Consider the following 20,527-nt stretch of genomic DNA (forward strand, 5'->3'; position numbering starts at 1 on the left):
CAGCTAATCCAGGGCCTTATTTATCAGATCATTAAGCTGAGAGATTCAAGGACTTTTTCCAAGGTTTCAAATCAGAAGCCAGGCCTTCTGACACTTTCCGCCAAACAGTGACAGTCTCCTCTGATTGGTTTGCTGGGGCACACAGGCGGGCAACTGATGCAAAATGCTACTTCAAAGACCCCTTCAATCAATTAATCAATGATTATTTATTGCAAGGCACTGTGCTAGGCACTATGGAGAGTACATGGAAGATAAGACCGAAGTCCCTGCCCTCAAGGAGCTTACAATCTAGTTGGGAAGACAAGGCATACATACAAGGAAAATTAAGTAACAATACAGGAGTTGAGTTAAAATGCAAGATAACAGTACAAGAGACTTCCAAAAGTAGTACCTGATTAAATTACTAAGTGAGGGGTATTGACAGGGCTTGCAGCTCATTCAGAGGAAGGAGGTCAGCAAGGGTTGGAAGGCTTCACAGACAACCCGGGGCTGGAGCTACCCTAGAACAGTCAAGATCAGGGATTAAAGATTTCAAGAAGGGGCAGCCAGATGCCCAAAAGGCACAGAGGTGAGACCAAAAGCAAGTGGTGTTCGGGGGCCAGTGAGGGCTCTGTGTGGCTGGGTATGGACTTAAGTTGTTATTAGATTAACAAGGGCCTCAGGTTTAGATTTTATCCTTGTAGCAATGGGGTTGGGAGAAACCTTAAAACAACAGATATCCTTAGATTAAGTGTAGAAAAGACTGAGTTAATCCAGAGGATCTACTCACATTTGATCTTCAGGAGATTTATTTGTGGATTTTTGACCCTCTCTACTTCCAAAGAGGACCTGCAATGGTGTTTTCTCTGGGTCTTCTAGGTAGGGATCGAGGCCAGAGACTTTTGAGTCCCTCTAGGATCTTAAATTATAACTAGCACAAGGGTGAGTGAACAGATTCCCTGACAGGCAGGCAGGAAAAATGCTCCCAAAAGACAAGTATCTTTACAAATGACAGAATATTTATTAACAATACCTTTAAAAAAAGATTACATATGCTAGATCACTGGTAAATATCATTAACACTGGGGTTGGGAACTAGCTGGGGTGTTATTTTTTTTCATTCATTTTATTATTTTGTTGATTTTTTTGTGTGTGTGATTTTAAATTTTGTCTTATTTCAACATAGAAGTAACCATATCAAACTAAGGAACACAGCTTGAAATACTGACAATATATTTTTTCCCAGTTACCACCCTAGTTTTTACACAAGTGGAATCCTGATTATGACTTTATTGGATAAATATAGCTAGAAGGTTGAAAAGTTAACTTATACTCTTTGTAAGCAAAATCGACAAATTACAGGCAAATCTGAGCTCTCTGAGAAAGAAGAAAAGGTGCAGTGTGTTTACAAGTGAAAATTTTTATAGAAAATTTCATTGCATTTTATTTGCACTGTTCCACTAGTGTCGACTTACAAAACCTCCCCCGTTATAACAAATAGTTCTCTTCATAAGAATACGGTTTTGTTGATATTGTCATTTTCCAATGTGTGATTTTAAGATGTAGAAGATAAAGCTTATAAAGCAACAAGGCTACCTACTGCAAAACAGGAGAATCATTGAGATGCCATACAGTTGCACCAAAGATCTCTTATAGAGTCATGAAAAAAATTCTTTGTGGCAACTATTTGCTGAAATAGGAGAAATCTGCCAGACTCCTTACATAATTCTGATTTAAAAGAAGGGCTCTATCATTACAGAGATACACATATTATCTATAAGAGATTTTGTAAAGAAGTTATGAATCCATCGACAGAGAATTACTCTTTTCTTTGTTAAACGTACATTCAAAACAGATACATTTAAAGATAGTAAAATCACTCTCTATCCTTTGAAAGCCGGGGCTGACTATAGTAACTTTCGGTCTATGTTACTACAGGATATGTAACTTCCAGTGTCATGGCTAAGACAATGCTACGACAAAGACAAGGCTAACTTAGTCGAGGGAAAAGAAAGTCTTACCGTACGATGCTAAATTCAGGGGTGGGAGCACTGCTCAAGGTACCTCTCGGGCAGTTAGTTTAGGTTTTGAGATTGCGGCCATTCCTGAAATCATCTCAAGTTGTGCGGAACAACAAAATTCACAACAGGGCTGGAAAACATATTGTACAATGGCTAAACGACTTGATTCAGTGCATCAGACATCCCGTGAGTCATTCCTACACAGCAGCCTTGAGTTACAGACTAATCCTTCAGCTGTGCCGCCTCTAGACTCTTGTAGAACCATACAAGGAATCTGCAATGTATTGACCAAGGTGAGTTTCCAACTCTGTCTTTAAAGGAAATATTTTCAAACAATAATCATACGATTGTGTTGCCCATAGCATTTTACAGCAGAGGAAAAAAATTAATATCTACATTTCATGTTAACTTTAAAAAATCCTATAAAACACTAAATATATAATAAAAAATATGCATATAAGGACATATGTAAACTGCTTTGGTAACATCATATTACAGATGTCTTCAGTGCATTGCAGAGTTTCCAAAGAAACTTCAGACAAAGCTAGATTTGCTTTGAGGAAGTACTGTAGAATGCCATTCCTAAAGAAGCAAAAAACATTTTTTTTTCCAGTAATAAGATGTACTTGAACAACAATATTACTTAGTACTGGGTGTCTTCAAAACAACTAGCTAAATGTTGCTTATATTATAAAGAGAAAGTCCTTCGGAGAACTGTCGTCATAAACTGGACCTTGCTGTGAGGGAGATCATGATGGTACTGATGGCCGACAGCGTGCATGCATTTGAAGTGGACGGCCCGGCTCCTCTTGCATAGGCATCTGCAGAGAGAAGACAGTCACTCAGCATCCACTCACCCTGGCAACAAACGGAGGCAGGACACAGGGCTCTTGGAAACGGAAGAACTGTCTCGAGTCTATTGGAAATGACCATCTCTCTCTCTCTCTCTTTTTAAAATTTTTAACCTTTTTCTTTTTGGAGTATAGCCAGTTTTAAACTTTTTCTTTAATATTGGGGTATAGCCAGTTATGGGCTTCCCAGGTGGCACTAGTGGCAAAGAAGTGGCCTGCCAATGTAGGAGATGTAAGAGACAGGGGTTCGATCCCTGGGTTGGGAAGATCCCCTGGAGGAGGGCGTGGAACCCACTCCAGTCTTCTTGCCTGGAGAATCCCACGGATAGAGGAGCCTGGCGGGCTACCGTCTATGGACTTACAGAGTCGGACACAACTGAAGCAACTAAGCACAAGGCAATTAACAACACTGTGATAGTTTCAGGTGAACAATGAAGGGACTCAGCCATACATACAGATGTGTCCATCCTCCCCCAAACTCCGCTCCCATCCAGGCTGCCGCATGACACTGATCCCTGCGCTACACAGTGGGCCTTGCTGGTTATCCATTTTAAATACAGCAGTGTATACAGGCAACCATGAATGTGCTCTCTAAGTCTGTGGGTCTCTTTCTGTTTTGTAAGTAAGTCCACTTGTATCAAGACCAACTCTTATTGACTGTTTTAGTCTCTGTTCTATGACGTCCTAGCTATGAACTTGGGAGCAGGTGGTGGCCATCTCTGGACCTCTATTTAAGCATTTGTTAAGGGAAGGGTGTCCACATCTAACATGAGAAGAAACTTCAAAATAACTGCAAACACTACAGATAAATACTAGGATATCAATGATGCCGCAAAATAAACATTGATGTTCTCTTTCGAATATCTGCTGGATACAGAGCCATATGACAATTCCTACAAAACCCCTGAGAACCTCTGGTATGGTTATTACACAATTTAACAGATAAGGAAGCTGGGGCCCAGAGAAGGAAGGTAAGTCTAAGATAAGATAAGTCTTTACCCACTTAGTAAAGACCTGAATTGGGATTCCAACACATATTTATCTAAATATACCTATTTTTTTCCCAACAAAATAAACTCAATCTTTTTAAAACTTTTCTTATATGTCTTTTATATTGTTTTCACAGTAAGAAGTTATCAACTGTCATTTGAGTTTTATCAAGATTGTAAGATCTCTAACCATCAAAATGGAAAATCTCTTGAGAAAGAGACCATGTTTTTTCATGGCTACAGCCTTATCATCTAATCATTACAACAATAAAATTGCTTCAAATATGTTTCTGTAATGAATTAAATCAAGAATTATCAATCTTAAAAAAACAGTTCTTGAAATGATAAGCAAGTCAGATTTTAAGAAAGTGAGATAAATTAACCCCAAAACAAATTCCAATCTTGTGTTTTTTTGTGGCCTGGAGATTACTTCCACATCTCACCATAAATCTGGTTCCTTTCAACAGAAGTTAGAGCCTCTACTGAGATGTAGAAACCAATTCTCCCCAGTATTTGAAAAGAAAAAAATGTGTTACTGTTTGCATGCAAAAGAGGTGTAGTAAATATAAACCTCATCTGGAAGATGACAAATTACTCCTGAATCTGGAGTGTGTTCCTGGTGCAGCCTGCATTTCCCACCAGAAGTCCTGTTCTATTCACCAACAGTAACAACTGCTTATCCAGAAGAAGGGTGAAGTAACCAGTGAACATTTTCTTTCCTGATTTGAGACATCCAAGTTAGATCGATGCAGTTAAAACTGGGTGAGCAGATACTTTACTGTAACTTGATACAGCAAGGATACTAGACCCATTCCTCATCCAACAAATGATAAAATGGACACTGAACAAAGGGACTGATGCTCAGGACTCTGTAGCAAGGATTGTCTGTGATTTAAAATATATCTCCACCAATGCCCTGAAAGTTCCTATCTCCAGCCTTCACTGAACCCCTTACCTCTTGACTAGTAAATCCAAAAGCCAGTGAAAATCGACACTTAGATACCTAATGGCAATCTTATTTGTTTTATTATTGTGGAAAGATACACTTAATGTAAAGGTTACCACTTTAACTCTTTTAAAGTGTACAACCCGGTAGCCTTAAGTTCACTCCAATGGTGTGCAGCCAGGACCACATCTAGTTCCAGAACTTTTTCAGCAGCTGAAATGGAAACCCAGTACCCATTAAACTACAATGAACACCAGCGGCCAGTCACTTTCAGTCACCAATCTGCCTCTATGGATTTTCCTATTTTGCCTTTTTAAAAACATTTTTCAAATAAAATCATACAACAAAAAATTATCTGCTGTTGAGATAGTTGCAAACACAGTATTTGAAAAATAGATTGAATGTATTTGTCTGAAAAAAAGAACACACACTTCAACGGTCTTTGAAAACAAAGATATTCTTGACTATATGTAGTCATGTGTGCTTATGTACATATGTTACATACACAAGTTCAAAATAAACAGTTTCAAGCTCAAAATATTTTCAGCCAAAGACATTAAATTATATTGTGTTACTAGAGACAGGCTTCTAGAGCAATTTAAAGAACTCTTTTTTTCTTGTTCTTCCTAAGTCACACTTTTAACTTTCTAAGCTATAATGTGGGGGTTACTGTAGCTGTAGCTGTAAACCACCTGGGTCATATGGAAGATGCTGGGTGACTGATCTGTGGCTGCTTTAATCTGATTATTGATTGTCAAGTGATGAAATCCTTATTACATCAGCCAAGACAAGTCAGACTGTCTTTTGCACGAAACTGTCTGTGATCAGCAAATATCAGTTGTCTAAGGAAGGAGGATGGTATTGTCCATTTTTATCACGTCTTCTTTATTTTCGTGTTTAATTTCATCTGAGCTCTGGCTCCCTGGGAGGCTTAGGCAATAAGGCAGACAGGGAGAAGGGAGGGGAAAAAATGAGAGAGAGGCATTCTTACTTGATATCTTTGGAATTCGAATCTGTTCACTGCTGCTGCCATCTCCTCCATCACTGAATGGCTTAATTTCTATTATATAATCTTCATCAAAAGGCAAAGAAAGCTCCACCGATGTTTTGTTTGTTTCAATGACAGACGTGCTGCTTTGTCTGCTCCATCTGTACAGGACCTGCCAATATGGGAAGAACAGGTGTCACCTGCTGTCCTGACAAAGGCCCCCCCAGGATGCAGCCTTCATTTGCTTCCACCTCTGGGCACCAGTGAAATGTGGGGATGCTGAAGTTGTCAGGCTGCCCACATGCATTTGGAAGGCTCATTTATAGCAAGGGGCATGTCTGCAGCCACCATTTATTTCATCACGAGGAAGGAGTTGACAGGCTCATGCGGCATGGTAGCGGGGCTAGCATGAGCCTAACAATGTGCTGTGTGACCTCACATAACCTCTGAGAGACTCAGTTAAAACACCTGAAAAGGTGGCTGCACAGAGCTCAGTTACATATAAGGGTCTTTGGCATCAGAATAGATTTGGCTGCTGTGTGACCTTGGTCCACTTACTTTCCCACTCTGAGCCTCAGTGCCCTCATCTGTAAAATGGGGGCAATAATACCGACTTTCCTGGGAAGTCTTCAAGATTGCACAGGATTCAATAAAATAAAGGACTCAAAGAAAGCATGTAAGACTGGTATCTATGAAGTCTTAAAGGAAACAAGAGATACAAAGATAACTTGGCAAAGGTTAGAAGCAAAAATCAGGCATGATGAATTATCATTATTAATCCTTTGGAAAGAGGACATTTCAGTACAGGAAGAGCGTCTCTGAAAGACAAGGGCAGAAACCCCCTTTTTTTCCCTCCCACTGGGAACCCTTTTAAAGCTACATAGAAAAGGGAGGATATTATAGGAAAATTACTGTCACTCTCGAAGTGTCTGTAGCTCCTACAGTGTCCCTCACACATCTTTGTTTACCTCTTTGGCTTCTGCTGGGCCAGAGTCTAGGCTGGTAGTTTACAGGATGAGATGGCTAACTAGCGCCCTGGAAAATACACTCACCACCTGGCATTGCCTACCTTGGTCATCAACAATCCCTATTAGCAACTGAAGATAAAGGCCCAGAGAGGTGTACCTGCCTTTCTGGATATAACAGTTGTGATGAGAACTGTCCCACAAATGTTTTCCGTTTACTCTGAGCCAGACACGCTACTGGCACAGCTATGCTTAATGGTGACAGCATCTGACAAGATAGGCACTATTATCCGTGTCCACAGATGAGGACACTGAGGCCCAGAGATAGTGCAGAGCTGGTGAGTGACAAGATAAGGGTTTCTAAGCCCATGCTCTTCAACCACTATAACTCATCATTCCTCTTGATATTAAAAAAAAAATAGGGCTGGGTGACATGAATGGTTCCCGGTCCTGGTTCTATGTTAGAAGCACTTAGGGAACCTGGAAAAATACCAATGCTCTAGTCCAGTGATCTCCAATATTTTTGGCACCAGGACTGGTTTCATGGAAGACAGTTTTTCCACAAGTTAGGGGTGGAGTGGGGGTAGTTTCAGGATGATTCAAGTGTATTATATTTACTGTGCACTTTATCTCTATTATTAGCACATCAGCTCCACTTCAGATCATCAGGCATTAGAAAATGCGGTGGGGGAACCCTGCTATAGGCCACTGGTTCTCAACTTGGGTGGGGGGAGTGGAGGAGCAACTTTGTGCCCTGGGAGGGCGTTTGGCAAATGTCTGCAGACATTTTTGGTTGTCACAGTGGCTGTTGCTAGTGTTGTGAGTGCCTGGGTCCTCCTATAATACAGAGGGCAGTTCCCACAACAGAGAATCATCCAGCTTGAAGTGGCATCTGCGAGGAGGTTGAGGAATCCACCTCCAGCCACGCCCCAGACCTCCCATGTCAGGCTCCAGAGAAGACGGGTCCAGACCATGGTATGTTTTTAAAAAGATCTTCAGATGTTCATTCAGGGAATCATGAACGACATCAGGGTTCTCAAACCTAAGCTTGTGTCAGAGTCGACTAGAGAGCCTCTTAAAGCATCCATCACTGGGCCCCACTTGAGTTTCTGATTTCATAGGTCTTAGTTAGGACTTGAAAAATCTGCATTTCTAACAAGTCCTCAGGTAATACCATTGCCTCTGGTCCAGGGGCCACACTTAGAGAACAATAAGACTAGCTCATTTTCCCCTAAGACCCACTGCTGCCACTGTTTAGTCGCTAAGTCCTGTCCAACTGTTGCGAATCTATGGACTGTAGCCCGCCAGGCCTCTCTGTCCATGGGTTTTACCAAGCAAGAATACTGAAGTGGGCTGCCATTTCCTTTTCCATGGGATCTTCCCAACCCAGGGATCAAACCCGGGTCACCTGCTTGACAGGTGGATTCTTTACGTCTGAGCCACCTGGAAAGCCCCCTAAGACCCACTATGAATTCTGATTTGCTGAGGTCAGAGACATAGGGTCACTCTACTATTGCACAAAAACCCAAACACAAGAGAAATGCATCAAATTCCCTTAAAATGGTTCAGATCCCATTTGTTTCCTGGCATTTCATCACCTTTATTTATGTCTCTCTAATACAAGGTGGAAAACACAATTTCCTTAGGGTGGAAAGATTCATAAGCGTCCCCCTTCCTTCTCAGGAGTATCAGTTGTATCAAACTCAGCATCCACTCACTAATGATCAGGCTCAAATAAATCCTGAGGTGCATCCAGGACTGTCAGAGCATCTCATCACAGCCCCTCAGGAACACGGGCTGGCTGATGGGATGCAAGGGCACATCTGGCTTTGAGGAATAAATTGCTTCTTTGATTTACCTCTGGTCCTTGCCAGAGCACAGAGGATTCAACTAGTTTCAAATATAAATCCAAAAGAAACACTTACAGGAAAAAACAGCCCTTTTATCAGCACTGCTTACTAGCCGTGTAATGTTGGGGGCTGAGCTGCGTGCATCTGTGCTAAGTTGCTTCAGTCATGTCCAACTCTTTGCAACCCCATGGATGGTAGCCCACCAGGCTCCTTTGTCCATGGGGATTCACCAGGCAAGAATACTGGAGTGGGTTGCCTTCCTCCAGGGGATCTTCCCAACCCAGGGATCAAACCTGTGTCTCCTGTGGCATTGCAGGCCGATCCTTTACCACTGAGCCACTGGGGAAGCCCTGGGGGGCTGCAGTGGAAGCTAAATAAAGGCCTGTATAACCTTTACGCCACAATGAAGCTCATTTCAGCTTTAGTTCTGTTAATTGACCTTAGCCCAAGCTTAGTTCAGCTGATTGACTTAAAGGCAGTGCTTACATTTCTTATAATCCACGGTGGAAGATAAGGAGAAAGAAGAGTAAGTTCGTGGGAATAATGAAAATAGAATCAAACACTATTGAATGCTAATCATGAGTTTCAACACCATATACCTTGAGATAGGCACTATTAGTATTCTGATTTTCTTTTTTGGCCACTCTGCATGTAGGATCTTAGTTACCTGACCAGGTATTAAACCTGCTCCCCTGCATTGGAAGCGTGGAGTCTTAACTCCTGGATCATCATGGAAGTCCCTATTCTGATTTTAAAGATGAAGAGTCTGAGGCCTAGAGATGTTCAGCAATGTGCCCAAGGTCTTACAGCCAGTAAATGGGGGACACAGCATTCAAACTCAGGCAGGGTGGGTTCACAGCCGATATTCTTAACTAAGACCAGCTTGGCCACCACTGTGGACAAATGGCTTTCATTTTCTGGGCTCTGTTTCCATGAACACAAAACAAAGGGGGCTAGAGAGTAGAAACTCATGGCCCATAGGTCACATTTGGCTTGCACATTTTAACTATTTGGCCCTCGGTGGGTTTACTTTTTTTTTTTTTTTTTAAGTTAGACGTCACCATTTAAAAACCAAGAAACTACACATAATAAAATTTGGGGTTCTACTAAAAACTGGAAGATATGGCCGCATTGGTCAAATTCCTGTCTGGAAACAACTGGTTGGACCTTAGAAGTTACTACCTTTTCTGGACCATCACAAAGTCTATAGGTACCATGGTCTCCAACACGCCCTGTTATGTCATGATGCTATGCATCTACCTCAGGACCTTTGCACATCCTGGTCACTATTCTTGGAACACTCTCAGAGATGCTTATCTCACTCTCTCCTTTTTTCATGGACCAACTGAAATGTCACCTCTTGATAAAGGCTTTCCCTGGGCTTTATTTTAAATAACATCTTTCCTATCTATCCACTGTCTACTCCCCTCACTCTGAGTTATTTCTCTTGGTAGTGCTTTATTGATCTATTTGTTTACTTCTGGCAGGCAAATAACTGAGAGGCTAAAAGGCGAGACTTTGGATTCATGCTGCCTGTATTCCGAGTTCAGGTCTTCAATATACTAGCTGTGTTAATAACACTGTGTCATGTACTTGGGTGTTGCTAAGAGAGCAGATCTCAATGTTCTCACCACAAACAAGAAATGGTAATTAAGTGATGGGATGGAGGCCTTAGCAAATGCTATGGTGGTGATTATATCACAATATATAAATGTATCAAATCAACATGTGTATATCTTAAATTTACACAATATTATATGTCAATCATGTCTCAATAAATTAGTGAAAACAATACAAGCTATAGGAAGAAGGCAAGTTACTAAACTCTGTGCCATGAGTTATTTATCTATAAAACTGAGGCTAATAACTGCATCTGCTTCATGGGTTATTATAAACTTAGACCAGTGCTTGGCACATTTATTGACGATATTTTATTGAAAGAATTAAGCCACCTTAATCCATTTAGATAACCTGCCTGGCTCTGTTTACTTTGTGATACTAAAACCAGATACACTCTCTTTTTAGTTTAAGTGTGATAAAGTAGCTCAACAATTTGTGCTGAAAGAGTATTTGGGGCCTCAAACTTCCTAAAGTCGACTTCTTTTGTGGACTATTTACCCAAGCCGAAAACCCACAGATCTAGACAATTTAGGTAGAAAAACAAAAAAAACACACACATATACACCAATGTTTAATTTTTACAGAACTATATATCCTGAACATTGACACTGTGCGTGTAACATTTCAATATCTATAACCAGGTATGCTGAGATCCCTTGGGATCTAAATGAGGATGCGTGGGAGTCTGGTTCCTCCAGTCCCAGCTCTAAAGAGAAGGGAAGGAACTGAATTGAATGGGAAGTCAAGAAGAAGTCAGAAAGGCCCTTTCCCAGCTTGTTACTCGTCCACTGTCAGCACATGGAGCATTTCACACTTCATACCCACCTATTAGTGATGCTCCCTGAGGCAGGAAATTCCCACCCTGGAGGTGCCACTAGATATTCCATAGATATAATTTAGCTCTACAAGGCACAAAGAATCAACATGAAAAAACCTTATTTGGGGTCGGGGCCGGGGGGAAGGCCTAAATACATGGTTTTCCTTGTGCTGTCTTTTTATTATTTCCTGAGATTGTCCTTTCCCTGATTTCAGGATAGGTCTCTGTATCTTAAATTGTAATGTCTTTTTTGTTTCTTTTTTAATTTTAAATTAAGTCTGCGGTTGAACTCTTGTAATGAATATATGAAATAAATACATACTGGGTCATTCTACCAAAAAAAAAAAAAGTTTATATCATCTGATCTGCTGCTCACCTCTGCAAAGGTTCCATGGTATCTGACTGTAATTTGTTCCAATGTTTTATTCTAGTTCTACGGGAGTAAAAAGTTCCCCAAATACTGTGGGAAGCCCCAGTTCTTTTCTGGGAGGTGAACACTTCCTTGTCAGCCTTGTGCTGCTTGATTCCCACACACCTGCCTGATTCTGTGCTGCACGGGGACTCTTCTAGATGTCTGTAAAAGTGTATGTTGAATTAAAAAAAAAAAAAAATATATATATATATATATGAAGGGCCTCCTTGGAAAAGTGCTAATAAGACAAGTTCATACGAGTTTCGGAGAGAGGGCGGGAAGACAAAGAAGTAGCAACTAAATGATACTCATTTTTCAATTCTTCTAAAAATGCCTATAATCTTTTAGACCCAGTTCACTGAAGCAGACTTCAGCTTGTGTATACATCCCTGCCCTGTGGAAGCTGATGGCACTCCAAGTCCCTTACTCAATGGCCTTCGGTTTTTGCATTTGTAAAATGAAGGGCTTTGGCTGGATGATCTCCGGATTTCCTGCCCAGCTAACACTTCGCTTGGTTCCCTGAAATTCTTTAGGCAGCTCCCTGCTGTTCAATTTTATTTCAGCACCGGTTTCAACATGCAGTTTAAACCCTAGTAAAAGCTTCTCTCATGGAACTCATGCCCCTCCTCAGGGAGTGCTAAAGCTCTGGGATTTTTATTGTGTTTTCTCTCTCCTGTTCTACTAGGTGACACTGGAAGCCGGGAGGAAGACTTTCTGTCTCCTGTATTTTTTTCCTTCTCTCCCTTGGTTTGGTTAAATTAATTCAGGCCAATCACATCTGCATCTCTTTCGTGCCGTGTTCAAAGTCCCAGCAGTGTCAGCGTGGGTCAGAGAACTGTGAGAACTGTCTTCACTCTTACCTCCTTTCTTTGCTTCGTTTCAGTCCTTTCTCTTTCATCTTCCAGCCTCCCAAACCCCATGCCTCTCTCAAGTTGGATAAAACTAGTTAGATGAACTCTTTCCAATTATTTCACACTAAGAGACTACTGATTTAGGAGTTCAGGAAATGAGGGCTCCCTTCTCACACCACTGTAGAGAATGCATCCTTGGCTGGAGAAATTACGGGGACCATTCAGGCTACGTGCTCATGAGGCCCACAGTCTGAGGATTCACAGTAAGTCATCAGCCAATTACAATTACCCAAGAGGATGGAAAGTACTTTTAAAAATCCAACAAATAGTGAGAGCTCTGGCCATCAGGGAAGGCTTCTCATCTCAGACCCGATTAAGGACGCAGATGTAAAAGGGGGCAGTCCCGATGAGAAGGAATAGAGCTGTAAAGGCTTGGGGGAAATGAAGACACTGGCAGATTTCTCCTTTAGCAGAAGAGAAATGCAGTCTCAGAGAGGTTACGTGATTTACCTGAAGTCACATAGTGACTAGAGGATCAGGACGTGGCTGTTTTTGCTCTAGTCTGTCAGACCCTTCTAGAAAGTTTACTTTTAAAAAGGAATCCAGTGGAAGGTCTGTAGATCAGTTCTTAGGGAATATTTCCCTGCTGCAGAATATAAATCACTGCGCCGCATGGACAAAGAACGGTCCATAGAAGGGAAGGTTTCCGAATCCTCTAATCACACCACTCAAAGCTAACTGTGTCAACTCCCAGCCCTGGCTTTACAAACTGTAACCAGTGCCTGACAGTGCGCTGCTCGCCACAGCTCCCTACGAAAATGTCACCAAATAGCAGCATGCAGGCTTGATGCATCCTGCCAACTAGTTCTGTTTGGCTTGTGTTGCCTCAGATGTTCTTTAAAAGTGAAACAAAATAGGATACTTAAAATGCCTTTTAATTTTAATGACTGTGGCACCACAGCTGCAATCAATGTCCTTTTCTAGTTTATTAAAGTCAGGCTAACATTTATAGGCTCAGGTAAATGAATTTCCTAAAAAATTCTTGTGCATATGTGTACATCCATATCCATATACACACACATGTATATGGGCTTCCCTGGTGGCCCAGTGGTAAAAATCCACCTGCCAAGCAGGAAATGTGGATTCAATCCCTGGGTCAGGGAGATCCCCTGGAGAAGGAAATGCCAACCCCCTCCAGTATTCTTGCCTGGGAAATCCCATGGACAGAGGAGCCTGGGGAGCGACAGTCCAGAGGGTCGCAAAGAGCTGGACATGACTTGGTGACTAAACAGCAGCAACAGTATCTCCATAACAAAAGGGACATGAACAAAAATAATTAACCATAAGTAACACGAAGTTACTACTGTTGATGAAACATGTGATCAAGACAAGAACAAAACAAAATTGACTTTGGAGATATTAAAAATATGGATCTTCATGATTTTTTTATAGACCCAAACACAGGGTGTTTAACCACTTCCGATTGACTCTGTCTGAGACTGAAGTTTAGGCGATTCTCTCAATCCTGGTCAGTTGTCAGGGACCATTTATAAAACTCAGACCAGACCACTTTGGGGCAGAGATGGAGAAATGAGTCTGTGAGCATCATCTGGGAAAGGGAGGACAGATTCACGAGAACAGTGTGCCCCCATTAACAGTAGGAGTATAGGTGCCTTAGCAATAAAAGAAATTACCCACTTTGTATCCTTTTACTTCTGACTCATTATCCAGGGCCTTCACTTGATCCCAATTGAGGATAATTTTGGAGTCCGATGAATTCCATATGATGTTTCCGGGGGGTTGACTTGGCGCTATAAAAAAAATTAAGATATACGAAGTCACAGATTATTAAGTCTCAATGGATTCTGAGGAATATCTCCTTCCTAGAATTCGAGAGTGGAGGCAATTTAACGGGCTATTGCACTAATATGTGTCTTCAAGGTCACTAAAATCTGACGAGATACAGCGCTGCAAATGGAAAAAGATTCAGTTGGTCGCCTAACATTCATAGCTAAAAGAAGTAGCCCTTCCCAGTGAGGAGAAAACATTTATCTTTCTGTCCTCCAGAGCAATGAATTTTGCATGGTATTCGGGAAGGTTCAGCTAAAATGCTAAGGTAAATCTGAATCTCCATAATGATACCAATTAGTATGCAAATGATCGCTGGGAGGTAGGGATGGGCAATGAACTTGGAATATGTTTGATGAATCCCTGAAATATTTCTGAGCAAGAATATTCTTACGTGGCTTTCTGGTTGTCACGTTGACTGTTGCGCTGGAGGGGCCTGTCCCAGCAGAATTATATGCCTTGACAGCTAAATGATACAGGGCACTGCCTTTTAAGTTGGTGATTTTTGTTGACGTCTGATTTCCTATTGTTCGTATTTTTCGAGCATTTTCTTCTTTGTCATCATGTCTCCAATATTTAACCTGAGAAAACACAAAGGAAGACCTTGGATGTCATACCTATTGGGGATATCTCCAATGTGATTTTTTTTTTCATACAAGATTCTTACGACAGTGTTAATTTTCTGTATAGCAAGTCATAAGCAGAACCTTCAGAACCAAGACCTTTGTGTGCACTGAGACATAACTGTCAAGAAAAAAGGCCCCCTCTTTGTTCTGAGCTTCAGAGTCAGATGGTAAATTGGCACAACCACTGTTGCTATTTCTCCCTCCCTGACCCCCATCTCGTTTTGAGGCCAAGTGATGCTGGGTGTATCAGAAATGACAGCTCAGCTTGCCAACCATCTTAACTATGCTCAGACCTGCATGTGTTTGGACAGAGACCTCTAATGCAGAAAGGAGTAAGCTCACAGCAGAATGCTCAGTGCTTTCATCCGGGCCCCTCTAGAAGCCATTGTTCTCTAAAACAAACGTCTCTACACGGAACTCGAGGTCTTTTTTCCATCAGTGTGTGTGTGGAAAGTTCTCACTGAGGGGTAGAGACCCTTACCCAGAACCAAGGCACCCATCTCTTGCTTACCTCATACCCTTGTATCCGACCTCTATTCTTCTCCATGGGGGAGGCCCAGAAAACTTCAATGTCTGTTGCAGAAAGACTTCTGGCAAAGATGCTGGCTGGTGGTTTGGTGGGTTCTGCAGATGAGTGTGGAAAAATATATGACTCTATTAGCTATATTAAAATAGGGTTCTGGATACTGGCATCATAGATGCAAAGAATCCATTATTATAGACTAATCTTTACTGATCATGACCCAAACATTCACTTCACAGAGGACCCAGGATTAACGGCTGGGAGGGGGTGGTGATGGAGACGGTGCTGATGAGAGCTGTTCAAAGTCTTTGGCTTCTAAATTTAGGGTTAAGTGGAAAAGACTCTGATGTTGGGAGGGATTGGGGGCAGGAGGAGAAGGGGACGACAGAGGATGAGATGGCTGGATGGCATCACCGACTTGATGGACATGAGTTTGAGTGAACTCCGGGAGTTGGCAATGGACAGGGAGGCCTGGCGTGCTGCAATTCATGGGGTCGCAAAGAGTTGGACACAACTGAGCGACTGAACTGAACTGAACTGAACTGGAAGGGAAATAAACCAGGAAACTGAAGTTTAAGAGCCAAGTTCTCCTAGCCAGCAATTTATTTAATATACATCCTTCTTAATTAGCATTTGTCATAGGTGAGAGTTCTACTCGCTATTATGAAAATAAGAGAGACAGAAAACAGGAGAATCAACTGACTTGACTAAGTTACAGGAGGGCTGGGTGACAGTTCAGTTCTGCACCGCCAGTTGTATGTCTTGGACAAGTCATTTATGCTTTCTGGGCCTTAGCATCCTTAGTTGCAAAGGAGTGTCTAGACCAAGTCTGTCCCCCACATTTCAGTTCTTTTTGCCAGATTTCTGCCAGAGCTATGTACCATTTTTATGTGAAGGTTTTCCTGTCAGTGGTCTTTCTTAAGGAAAAGCTTAGGCATACTGTCGCTGTAACTTCATGAAATTCTGGTTTTGATTTGATGGCTATAAATTTTCGGATGCAATTCAAACCAGTATATAACTATCAGATATTTTTAAAGGTTCACCTAGAACCATTAACAGTAACTTGTGTGCTCCTTCTGAAATCCACATTATGTTCCAGAACATGCTGGAGGTGGAGGCCACTAAGGTTGTGTCTATTTATAATAATGTATTATTTTATCTGCATGTTAATTCACTCAGTATTTATTAGGGGTCTGTGTGGCATACATGTTCAGACACTGGTGACACAAACGTGAAAAAATAAATATCTGGCCCTCAGGAAATACACCTTAGTGAGAATATAAAACTATAACTCAAAATGTATAATACATTGAGATGAGAATTATAACAGAGGAATATTAGGGTACAAGGACAAAGAGAAGCAACTCAGTCAGCTGGCCTAGGGAAATGAGAGAAGGCCTTAGTTGCTGCTGCTGCTGCTAAGTCGCTTCAGTTGTGTCCGACTCTGTGCGACCCCATAGACGGTAGCCCACCAGGCTCCCCCATCCCTGGGATTCGCCAGGCCTTAGTTGTTCGAGTTGAATTTTGAAAGATAACTGTGAAATCACAAAGTGGGCAAGGCAGAGAACATTAAGAGAAGTTGAAGCATATGCTAGGGGCTCAGGCTTCTTTGGATAACTGCAAATCCTCTGGCTATGGTTGGAGCATGGATCATGCAGGGAAGTGAAGCAGAAAAGAGAGGTGAGGGTGAGATCATGGAAAACTGCTGAGTCTAAGGGGCTGACTTCTCTGTACAGAATGGACTGCATCTTCACTTACTCCAAATCAATGACTCAACTTGCAACTGTTTTAATATGGTCTCATTCCGAACATCAGCTTTGAAAGAATGAAGGTGAATGCCAGTGGAAATGAAGACCATTATGCAAGGCATTCTAGGAGCAATGCTGGCACAGAGGCAGTACAAATAAAGAGAACTCCTCCGCGTGATAACACCATGGGTGACAGTGAGAACAATCACATTGCTTCATGACTCTCTCTACTTAATAATAATTTTTGAGTATACTATGACACATGAAAAGTGGTAAGAGGAAATGCAAATTATATTTTGGCGTTCACCTAAAGGTACAAAATATAATTCTGTTGAAAGTAATATTATATATAAATGGAAGATCTTCTATAGTGCTTGTGATTTTGGTTCTTAGCAATGGAATTAATAATGGATATCCATTTGTTTTTATATATAATGGAGTTGCTGTCTTTCTAAGAGATTGGTGGAAGACAATGAAATGTATTTTTCATACTACACTTTTCTCAAGTCAGGATATGCCTTCAATTTATGGGTAGCACGCTAAATTGATGGCACATCCTGAAATCAGCATCTAGGGCTTCCCTTGTGGTCCAGTGGTTAGGAATCCACCTTACAATACAGGGGACACTGGTTCGATCCCTGGTCCAGGAAGATCCTACATGTAGAGTGGGAGGTGGGCAACTTAGCCGGGGCACCACAACTACTGAGTTTGTGCTCTGGAGCCCACCAGCCACAATTACTGAGCCTAGGAGCAGCACGTACCGAAGCCCTTGCACTCTAGAGCCCATGTTCAGCAAGAGGAGAAGCCCACACACCCGCAATGAGAAGTCCGCGCACCGCAGCTAGAGAGCAGCCCGTGTTCTCTGAACCTAGAAAGACCGCACGTAGCGACGGAGACCCAGAGCAGCCATAAATAAATACACAAATGAAAGAAATCAACATCTTAGAATTGAAGAAGCATCATACCTTCTTCTGCAGAATATACCACCGTGGTGGGACTGAAGGGGCCCTCTCCTTTATTGTTGAAGACACCCACTTTAACCTCAAAAGGAGAGAAGGGACGCACGCTCTCATTCCTGAACACATATCTGGAGGCATCAGCGGAGGCCAGCACCGTCAGCATCCAGATCATTTTGCCGTAGGGTCGGAAGGCCACCACATAACCAAAGCCTCTGCCATTCTGTAACTCCTCAGGGACCGTCTGTGAAAGAAGAGAGGTGGTCTTCAGAGATTGCAGTAGCTTGATTCAAATGCACCACCACCCACACCCCATCTTGCCTCCATCCTGTCTCATCGTGGGTTTTGTAGAGTCTTCAGTTTGGGACTTGCCATCAGTCTAGCTTCGGTATTCGGAGGGGACTGCAGCAGGAGTTTAAAAACATCACCGTAAACCTGCAGTGGAGAGCCTGACTTCCTGATGTGGGAGACCAACTCTGAAATTGTTGGAAATGATGGTGGGAGACACTGGACAGTTACCTAAAAATCAACATTTCCAACATGTACCATCCAACATGATTCTTCCTCCAGCGTCACACAGATACTCAATAAAGCAGCTCTCACCAAAGAAGTGAGGATCATCTTGCTCAGCCCAAATCTTCCCTCTCAGGTCAGAAGTGCTGACCGGGAAAGGGTGAGTGATTTATCTCACTGCTGGGGCTTTGGTTAAATGACAGATTTGAACTTCTGGGCTTGTTGTCTAGAATCCTTCAGAAACATTTAGAACTCTTGCTGAGACTCTGACTTCCTCTCTCAAAATCAATTTTCAATAAATGAGTGACTAATAAACCTCTGTTTTTTTAAAAAAATAACCTTACACAAGAGGGCTCCAGCAGCAAAGTCAACCCTAGGAAATTGTGTTAGTACATGGAGTCTAATGTGCACAACTGGCGTTGAAATAATTCAGGAAAAAAAGAAGAAAACTGTTTTTCTCTAAGCCAGACTTCTTTAATGTATAATATTACATACATTTTTTTTCTTGTGTTGTCTTCCCTTTCATGATTGTTTTTTTTTCTGTGATGAACTGAATTAAAACTTAACTCCAGAATCGACGGGCAAACATCATCTCTTCCTGCTGACCATTAACATTGTGAAAGGGAGTGTCTGCACTCAAATGGATTTTAGTTGTTAAAAACAGAGGAGGAAACTTCCTAGATATGTTTAACACAGAATAAAATGAAAAGATAGCCTGGACTAATGTGTGTTGCTGTTGTTTCATGATTCATTTACCTCCCAGGTTATAACCAGTTCAGATTTGCTGCCTCCACCACCACTGACGTTAGCTGGGGTGACTTCGGGGACTGTTGAGACAAAAGCAAGTCATGTCAGGTGACAAAGACCAGGAGGGCCAAGACGGTGGCGGGGCTGAGGTGACCCATGGTTTGTTTTCTGAGGTCAGAAATGGCATGATCAAGGGGTCTAAAGCGTCAGTTCACAGAAATTAAATATACCAAGGAAACTGCTATTGCGTAATGACTTATTTCCCATTCAACAAGGCACATCTATTATCTGACAAGACTGAACAATGGTTCAGCTCCACCCTTAGAGGCCGAGGATCAGAGGGATGAGAAAAGGGACTGAGGTTCTGGTTCTAATGCTTGGGTAGGCGTTTAGTAACCACGCGGCAATGCACGAAGGAGAGGCAATACACACTCTGCCCAGGCCAAGTTTACAGTCTAGTCGGGGGGCAGGAGCACATGCAGGATGGTTACAGAGCGATGTCGACAGCCAGCACCAAGCAGCACAGACAGGACGGAGGCGCGGTGGCCTTCGGCAGCGCGGCTGCTCAGAGCAGGGCTGGGCTAATGGCTTCTCGGGGCAACGTGAGTTGTGAGCTGGGTGTTGAAGGAAGTGGTGGACAGAGGCTGACCTCTGGCTCACTGTGCTTAAGCTCTTTGATCCCCAGTTTTCTCTGTAAAAGAGGGGAAATTTGGCTAGCTTTCTCCTCGGGCCTGCTGAGAGGAATTAATTAAAATATGATTTCACAGTGGGGGAGGAAGCATGGGGATTATTGGCTTATCATGGAAGTGAGCAACTCCCGACAGAATCTGAAAATGTCTGGCTGGGGTAGAGGTGTGGTGCCTGGGTATGTCCCCTTGGATAAAGACAATGACACAGATCTAGATGGATTTGTGTCTAAGAATAGGGTCAGAGGCCCCATTTGCTCTGGGGCTCTGCTCTTTCTTCAACAAACACTGAGGATGAGATGGTTAGATAGCATCACTGACTCAAGGGACATTACTTTGAGCAACCTCTGGGAGATGGTGAAGGGCAGGGAAGACTGGTGTGTGGCAGTTCACGGGGTCACAAAGAGTCAGACATGACCGAGTGACTGAACAACAGCGACAAACACTGGTCTCATCACAGCTGGGACCTTCACAGAGACCCACACCTAGGCCTTCCACACCATGTGAGACAAAGACAAGGAACGCTGATGAATTTATACTCTTCTCTCCCTGTGTTCACCCAAGCTGTGTATACAGAAGTTCCTACTAAAC

The 20,527-nt window shown here is 42.3% G+C and overlaps 1 protein-coding gene across 3 annotated transcripts in view; it reads right to left on the reverse strand.

The window, feature by feature from the left end:
• CNTN4 (contactin 4) overlaps positions 979-20,527 on the reverse strand; it is a 616,632-nt gene continuing 597,083 nt past the window's right edge. For all 3 annotated transcript variants that reach the window (XM_018038420.1, XM_018038421.1, XM_018038419.1), the window contains exons 17-23: positions 19,260-19,330; positions 18,000-18,234; positions 15,275-15,387; positions 14,532-14,718; positions 13,988-14,100; positions 5,778-5,946; positions 979-2,821 (exon numbers count right to left, since the gene is read on the reverse strand). In XM_018038420.1, coding sequence (XP_017893909.1) covers positions 2,721-2,821; positions 5,778-5,946; positions 13,988-14,100; positions 14,532-14,718; positions 15,275-15,387; positions 18,000-18,234; positions 19,260-19,330 — 989 coding nt within the window. In that variant the 3' untranslated portion in view covers positions 979-2,720. The remainder of the gene's footprint in view (positions 2,822-5,777; positions 5,947-13,987; positions 14,101-14,531; positions 14,719-15,274; positions 15,388-17,999; positions 18,235-19,259; positions 19,331-20,527) is intronic.

Source organism: Capra hircus, chromosome 22, assembly GCF_001704415.2.
Source record: "Capra hircus breed San Clemente chromosome 22, ASM170441v1, whole genome shotgun sequence".
NCBI lineage: Eukaryota > Metazoa > Chordata > Mammalia > Artiodactyla > Bovidae > Capra > Capra hircus.